The sequence below is a fragment of the Otolemur garnettii genome, unplaced genomic scaffold, assembly GCF_000181295.1.
Source record: "Otolemur garnettii isolate 467f Iridium unplaced genomic scaffold, OtoGar3 scaffold00018, whole genome shotgun sequence".
In the NCBI taxonomy this organism is placed as follows: Eukaryota; Metazoa; Chordata; class Mammalia; order Primates; family Galagidae; genus Otolemur; species Otolemur garnettii.
The window spans coordinates 20,874,739-20,882,838 of record NW_003852413.1 but is presented as its reverse complement, the minus strand read 5'-3'; the positions used below and the strand labels follow the sequence as shown (position 1 = coordinate 20,882,838).

The 8,100-nt window shown below is 42.2% G+C and overlaps 1 protein-coding gene across 1 annotated transcript in view; it reads left to right on the top strand.

Moving 5' to 3' along the window:
* Positions 1 to 8,100, top strand: part of DHX8 (DEAH-box helicase 8) — a 41,800-nt gene that overhangs the window by 23,131 nt on the left and 10,569 nt on the right. The window contains exons 13-17 of the mRNA XM_003786301.3: positions 214 to 408; positions 1,540 to 1,725; positions 1,848 to 2,058; positions 2,995 to 3,176; positions 5,697 to 5,837. Of these exons, the coding sequence (XP_003786349.1) occupies positions 214 to 408; positions 1,540 to 1,725; positions 1,848 to 2,058; positions 2,995 to 3,176; positions 5,697 to 5,837 (915 nt within the window). The remainder of the gene's footprint in view (positions 1 to 213; positions 409 to 1,539; positions 1,726 to 1,847; positions 2,059 to 2,994; positions 3,177 to 5,696; positions 5,838 to 8,100) is intronic.

The following is an 8,100-nucleotide window of genomic DNA, read 5'->3' as shown; positions in this document are numbered from 1 at the left end:
CCTTAGGTGTATGTGGCTGGTGCCTTAGCCACTTGAGCCACAGACACCGAGCCAGAAGGAACACTTTTTATGAATCCTTTTACTTTACTGTTGAATTCTTTAGCCAGGTGTTAAGCCTCTTTCTAAATAAGTTTAGAATGTAAACATTAATTATTTTATTTCAGAGTAATATATGGCAAATTAGTGACCCTATTTATATTCTGTTGTTTTCAGGCTGTCCATGACAATCAGATCCTGATTGTTATTGGAGAGACAGGATCTGGCAAGACAACGCAGATCACCCAGTACCTGGCAGAGGCTGGCTACACTTCCAGGGGCAAGATTGGGTGTACCCAGCCTAGAAGAGTGGCAGCCATGTCAGTGGCCAAAAGAGTATCAGAGGAGTTTGGTTGTTGCTTAGGCCAAGAGGTAAGTAGATAGTGGAGCTGAAAATGCCAGAAGAAAAGTATAAAGACCCACATCTCTTTTTCTTTTTTATAGAGACAGAGTCTCACTTCGTCACCCTCAGTAGAGGGCCGTGGCGTCACACAGCTCACAGCAACTTCCAACTGCTCGGCTTAGGCGATTCTCCTGCCTTAGCCTCCCAAGTAGCTGGGACCACAAGCGCCCAGCTATTTTTTGTTGCAGTTTGGCAGCTGGTGCCCTACCCACTGAGCCACAGGCACCGCCCAAGGCCCACATCTCTGTATTTATAAAATGGAAATACATGTACTACTACTTTTTGATCAATATTGTCATGATTGATCTGTTTAGTCAAGTCTACCTTACTATGAGGAAATCATTGTACTTCTTGGTCAAATTTGGGTTTTTCTTTCTTTTTCTTTTTTTTATTTATTTATTTGTTGTTGTTGTTTTTGTTTGAGACAGAGTCTCTCTCTGTTGCCCAGGCTAGAGTGCTCTGGTGTCAGCCTAGCTTGTGCAGTATACTCAGACTTCCATGTTACAAGAGGATCTTCCTGCCTTAGCCTTCCATGTAGCTGAGACTGCAGGCCTCTCTGCCACAATACCTGGCTAATTTTTCTATTTTTAGTAGAGATAGTGTCTTGGTCTTGCTTAGGCTGCCTGGTTGGTCTCAAACTCTTGAGCTCAAAGGCTCTTCCTGTCTCCCCTCCCAGTTTATTTTTGGAGGGGGGTTGGTTCTTGGTTTTTGGGTTTTTTTGAGGTAGAATCATGCTGTCTTACCCAGGTTAGAGTGGTTCAGTGACATCATCAAACTCCTAGGCTCAATCCATCCTCCTGCCTCAGCCTCCCAAGTAGCTGGGACTACAGACCAATACCACCATCCCAGCTAATTTTTTAATGTTTTATAATGATATAAAAAAGGGTTCTTGTTATGTTGCTCAGGATAGTCTTGCACTCCTGGTTTCAGGCAATCCTTTCACCTTGGCCTCCCAAAGTGCTAGGAATACAGATAGCCATCATACCCAGGAAAATTCTTATCATTAAGATTATGAGTAACAGTCTGGGCCAAAACCTTGCCTCTTGATTATGAAAAGCAGATGTTTGTGTCTTAGGTTTTTCACTTCTGCTCTGCTTTAGGTGGGCTACACCATTCGATTTGAAGACTGCACTAGCCCCGAAACAGTCATCAAGTACATGACAGATGGGATGTTGCTCAGAGAGTGCCTGATTGACCCTGACCTTACTCAGTATGCCATCATCATGTTAGACGAGGCGCATGAGAGGACAATTCACACTGATGTGCTTTTTGGATTATTGAAAAAGGTAACTAGGCACCCTTCAGTGATCCTTCTGGCTGTTGGAAACTGAATTCTGGGAATTGGATTTGAGTACCTATGCCTTTTCAGGTAGTTCTTTTTAATAAGCCACATCGCATTTCTCTTCAGACAGTTCAGAAACGGCAGGACATGAAGCTGATTGTCACCTCAGCCACCTTGGATGCGGTGAAGTTTTCGCAGTACTTCTATGAAGCTCCCATCTTCACTATCCCAGGTCGAACATATCCAGTGGAAATACTGTACACAAAGGAACCCGAGACAGATTATCTGGATGCCAGTCTGATCACTGTCATGCAGATCCATTTAACAGAGCCACCAGGTAAGGAGAAAGAGTATCTTTAGGTCAAAGGTCCTCATATGGGTATCTTTTTTGCTAATCGTTTTTAAAATGTCTTTTAAATATTGTTCTTTCTCTCTAAGTCTCAGGCTTGCATATTTGAAATGGTAGTAGTGAAACTATGAGTAACAGTGTGCAAGATTTATTTTTTATTTATTTATTTATTTATTTTAAGACAGAGTCTCACTTTGTCACCCTCAGTAGAGTGCTGTGGTGTCATAGCTCACAGCAACCTCGAACTCTTGGGCTTAAGCGATTCTCTTGCCTCAGCCTCCCAAGTAGCTGGGACTAGAGGTGTCTGCCACAACTTCTGACTTTTTTAGAGATGAGGTCTTGCTCTGGCTCAGGGTGGTCTGGAACTCCTGAGCTCAGGCAGTCTACCTACCTTGGCCTCTCAGAGTGCTAGAATTACAGGTGTGAGCCATTACACCTGGCCAGTGTGCAGGATTTAAATGCAGCTGTTAAGACTTGGCACCTGTAGCTCAGTGGCTACATACACTGGGGCTGGTGGGTTCGAACCCCACCCAGGCCTGCCAAACAACAATGACAACTACAACAACAAAAAAAATAGCTGGACATTGTGGCGAGTGCCTATAGTCCAACTACTTGGGAGGCTGAGGCAAGGGAATCGCCTAAGCCCAGGAGTTTGAAGTTGCTGTGAACTGTGACGTCATAGCACTCTACTGAGGGTGACATAGTGAGAGACTGTCTAAAAATAAATAAATAAATACATAAATAAAATAAATGCAGCTGTTCAACATGGATAGATGATAACTTCTATATAATGTTACGTAAACTATTGTTTACTTGGAGGTCAGGCTATGAATGTATATTTTCTCTTATTTAGAGTTCTGTTGATGTCGCTATAGCCTTTTTATAGAACACACTCAGTGAATTAATGCTCTGTTCTCCTTATAGGTGACATTCTGGTCTTCTTGACTGGTCAGGAAGAGATTGATACAGCTTGTGAGATCCTATATGAAAGAATGAAATCCCTGGGACCTGATGTTCCCGAGTTAATTATTCTCCCAGTGTACTCTGCTCTTCCCAGTGAGATGCAGACCCGAATCTTTGACCCAGCACCACCAGGCAGCAGAAAGGTAACACTAGGCAGAAATGAAGCCCCTGGGTGCCCTGAAACCATGTGGTATGTGTAACCTGCCTCAATGGGGATTGCTTAAGATGTATGCAGCTCTTGTTTGTTATGTTCAGAGGCTGGTCCAACATTTTTGTTTAGGGATAAGGGTCTTGAACGCGACCTCTGCTCTTCTTCCTCTCCTGCTTCCTTTGACAAATACTTTTTGAACATCTACCAAGGGTTTGTTCTAGACACCAGGGCTGCCATATGAGGATAAGCTTCTATCTGCTGTGGACTGTCCACCAGGTGACAGACCTTCAGCATATGGTTTGAAAGTGCCACTGCTGCTCTAGATACCCAGGGAAGGCGCCCCCCAACCCAGTCTAGTTAGAGGAAGTAAGGGTCTAAACTAGTTCAGAATAACTCACAAAAGGCAGGGGGATATGGATTTTGGGTTTGTTTTTTTTTTTGTACAGATAGAGTCTCACTTTATTGCCCTCGGTAGAGTGCCATGGCATCACGCAGCTCACAGCAACCTCCAACTCCTGGGCTCAGGAGATTCTCCTGCCTCAGCCTCCTAAGTAGCTGGGACTACAGGCACCCGCCATGATGACCAGCTATTTTTTTGTTGCGGCTTGGCCGGGGCCGGGTTTGAACCTGCCAATTTCGGTTTGTGGGGTCGGCACCCTACTCACTGAGCCACAGGCACTGCCCAGGATGTGCATTCTGAGCAGACAGAACCACCTGTGATGGCCTGAAGGCTAGTGAGCAGGAAGCAGTATAGTTCCAGTAGCTGGACCTGAGTATATGTGACTTTGTGTATGAGACAACAGAAAAGCAGACAGATTTTTTTTTTTAAATAACAGCTTTATTAAAATACAATTTCAAGCTATGCAGCAACACCAGTGCCTAGTCCACCCTTCAAAGCACTTTTTCTAGGAAGAGTTCACTAACTTATTTGTCAGGCTTTATGTGACAATAACTCTAATGACCCATTCCAGAAAAAGAGTTCCAAAATTGCTTTGAAGGGTGAACTAGGCACTAGCACCAGTGCATAGCTTCCCAAAGGGAGTACTTCAAAAGTATGACCATAGCGGCTCAGTGCCTGTAGCTCAAGCAGCTAAGGCACCAGGCACAAACACCAGAGCTGGCCAGTTCAAATCCAGCCTGGGCCTGCCAAATAGCAACGACAACTACAACCACTAATTAGCTGGGTGTTGTGGCGGGTGCCTGTAGTCCTAGCTGCTTGGGAGGCTGAGGCAAGAGAATCGCTTAAGCCCAGGAGTTGGAGGTTGCTGTGAGCTGTGACACCATGGCACTCTACCCAGGGTGACAGTTTGAGGCTCTGTCTCAAAAAAGGAAAAAAAAAAAGATATGACCATAGTGATATTCAGGAATAAGATATGTAGTACTTTTTCTAGGATGAGTTCAAAAATTTAATTATCTTTCTCGTATTTATTACTTTATTTCTTTTTATTGCCAAATACTATTTGATTGTATGGATATACTACATTTTGTTTATTCATCAGTTGACCAATACGTGGGTTATTTCCACTTTGGGGCTAGCATGAGTAATGCCGCTATGAGCATTTGTTTATAAGTTTTTGTGTGGACATATAAATGGACGGGACATGGTGGGTGCCAGGTGGTAGAGAGAAGGGTAAGAGAAAAGTCAGGCATGACTCTCAGGTTTTTGGCTTGGACAGCTTGATAAAAGATGGTGCTGAGAAGGGAAATATGGGAGGAGGAACATATTTGGGGGAAAAGGTGGTAAATTCCTCCTCTGTTCTATTCCTAGTAGTTGGACTTCTTTCTAAGTAGGGTTTCTGTAGCTCTGTGGCTGTTAGAAGCCTTGGAGGGCCAGTAAGATTGTTAGCATGACAAGAGCTATTCTTGTGCCTCCTAGCAGTGATCTTTCCAAGCAATTGTGTTTTATTAGCCGAACCTCTGAGTGGAAGAATAGTGCCACGCTGAGACTAATAATCTTCCAGATCATATAGACTGCTGCACACACATATGCCATGAAATTCCTGTCACCTCGTGGTTCGTTTTATGATTAGGGAAAAAACAATCTCCCTCTTGTTCCACATATACATTTCCACAAAACATGAAGAGCCCCCATTTTATAGACACAATGTCTCAGTAGGGGAAGGAAATATTTTGCACTGGCACGTGTGATGCCAGGAAATCTCTGCTTTCTCATGGTGCTAGAAAATTAAAAATTGTAATAATCAACATTGGATCTAGAAAATGAGGTATGTAGCTGTTTGCACCAAATGTAATTGGCTTTGATTAGCCTTAGCTTTTTCCTATTCCGCGTCTCCTCTCGGGTGCCACCCTATCTCCAACATAACTGTTAAGATGAAGGCACCTCCTTTTCTGCCCATTGGAGGCTGAGCTGGGATTAATTATCATTTTCACCCTCTAGAGACAGAGATGGCCACACACTCCTTTGGGAAGATGTTTGAATTCAGAAGACCTGTTTTATACCTCAGGCCTGAGCCTGGGCAACTCACTCTAGCTGTGCTCCTCTCACCTGCAGGTTGTGATTGCCACCAACATTGCAGAGACATCACTGACAATAGATGGCATCTACTATGTTGTGGACCCTGGATTTGTGAAGCAGAAAGTTTACAATTCAAAGACAGGGATTGACCAGCTCGTGGTGACACCTATTTCTCAGGTATGGTGGCTTCTATCAATAACTTTCCTAAAAATCCTGAAAAAATTCTGAAAATTTTTATGATTCTAAAAATTGGTATTTTGAACTTTGTTGTTTTAGAGATGAACTTTTATGATACTGAGTACTTTAGTGGGATAGGGAAAAGTTTTATTTTTTTTGTTTTTTCTTTTTGAGACAGAGTCTTATTATGTCACCCTTGGTAGAGTGCTGTGGCATCACAGCTCACAGCAACCTCAAACTCTTGGGCCTAAGTGATTATTCTCTTGCCTCAGCCTCCCAAGTAGCTGGAACTACAAGCACCTGCCACAACACTTGGCTATTTTTTTTGTTGCAGTTGTCATTGGTGTTTTAACTGTCCCAGTCTGGATTCGAACCTGCCAGCCTTGTTGTATGTGGCTGGCGCCCTACCTACTGAGCTATGGGTGCCACCTTTTTTTTTTTTGAGATGGAATCTCACTGTGTCATCCTCAGTAGAGTGCCATGGAGTCATAGCTCTCAGCAACCTCAAACTCTTGAGCTTAAGCAATTCTCTTTGCCTCAGCCTTCAAGTAGCTGGGACCACAGGCACCTGCCATGACAGCCATTTTTTTGGTTGTAGTTGTCATTGTTGTTTGGTGGGCCTGGGCTGGATTCCAACCTGCCAACTCTAGTTTATGTGGCTGGCGCCCTAACCTCTTGAGCTACAGATGCTGAGCTGTTTGTTTTTAATCTTTAGTTTCAACATTAAAATGCCCCATAAAACTTGAACTTAAATAAATATTTGAATTCTGGTACACTATATTATCCAACTTGAGTGGAAAGAATGTATTTTCCAAAGTATTGTACTTAGCTACAGCTATCTAAGATGGTAATAAATGAGATGATTATATATTTCTTTGATAATTATGGAATAATTTCCTGCCTAAATTATATCAAAGAATAAATTACCTGATCACTTTTTTTCCTTTTGTAGTTTTTGGCTGGGGCCGGGTTTGAACCTGGCATATGGGGCCGGCACCCTATTCCCTGAGCCACAGGCGCTGCCCCTACCTGATCACTTTTTTTGAGGGCAGTTTGGCAGTACTGTATCCAAAATATTTATATATTTTTATTTTTTATTTTTATTAATTTTTGTTACAAGAATTATTTGCTTATGATGTATCTAGAATATAAAAGTTCATCTCTTTAGCCTGCTGTTCCACTTCTAGGAATATATCTGAATTAGATATATTAGAAATGATTAAACACATATCCAAAGGTAGTGGAAAAGGATATTCATTGAAGCATTGTTTATATCAGGGGACACCTGGAAAAATTCTAAGTGTACTCCCAAAGGAAAGTAGTTTAATAAAATACGGTATTGGATGCCATAGGATGTTCGTGACTTTAACAGGGTGGTGTGTATCTATATTTAATGACATAAGCATATAACTGTGATATTTTATTTGAAAAAAGTGAGTTCACAAAACAGCATAAACAGTATAATCCAAGTTTTGTTCAAAAATAGATGGTGTGAATTTCTGCAGAGTGTATGTGAGTGATGAGTGCCTGAGACTGAAAGTATATCTCTAAATATTAACTGAGGTTATTTCTAAAAGGTGATGCTGGCGATGTGCATTATTTAGTTTGTACTTTATATACAGTTTTAATCTTTTACAATAGGTGTGTATTATTTTCATGAATTGTAAAAACCATAAGGCTATTTTTATTTTGAAACTCCAGTCATAGAAACAGCTAACACTTACAAAGTACTTATTAAATAGAAGGCACTATCCTAGATACTTTTACATGCATTGACTCAGTGTTCTCACATTAATTCTATGTGATAAGTGTTGTTATCCCCAGTTCACAGCTAAGAAGCCTGAGGCACAGAGGGGTTAAATGACTTACCTAATGTCACAAGCCAGTGGAGTTGGAATTTAAACCTGGGTAGTTGGACTCCAGCTTACATGCTCTGTGTTCTCACAGTGTATGACACACTGTGATCAAAAAATTATACATGCCTTCCCTGATTTGGAGAGAAACATCCAGTGGCTGTGGAGTCCTGCCACTGTGTGTGATTGCTGCCTGAATTTGTGTGGTTAGTTGTCCTTTTATACCCCCATGATTTGGTTTGGAGCTGGCATGGTAATTTGTAAATCCTGGTACTGTTTGTAATAACAGATGATTTTGTCAGAAAATGACCCTTTTGGCTCGGCGCCTATAGCTCACCGGGCTAAGGCGCCAGCCACGTACACCTAAGGTGGTGGGTTCGAATCCCCAGCCCGGACCCGCCAAACAACAA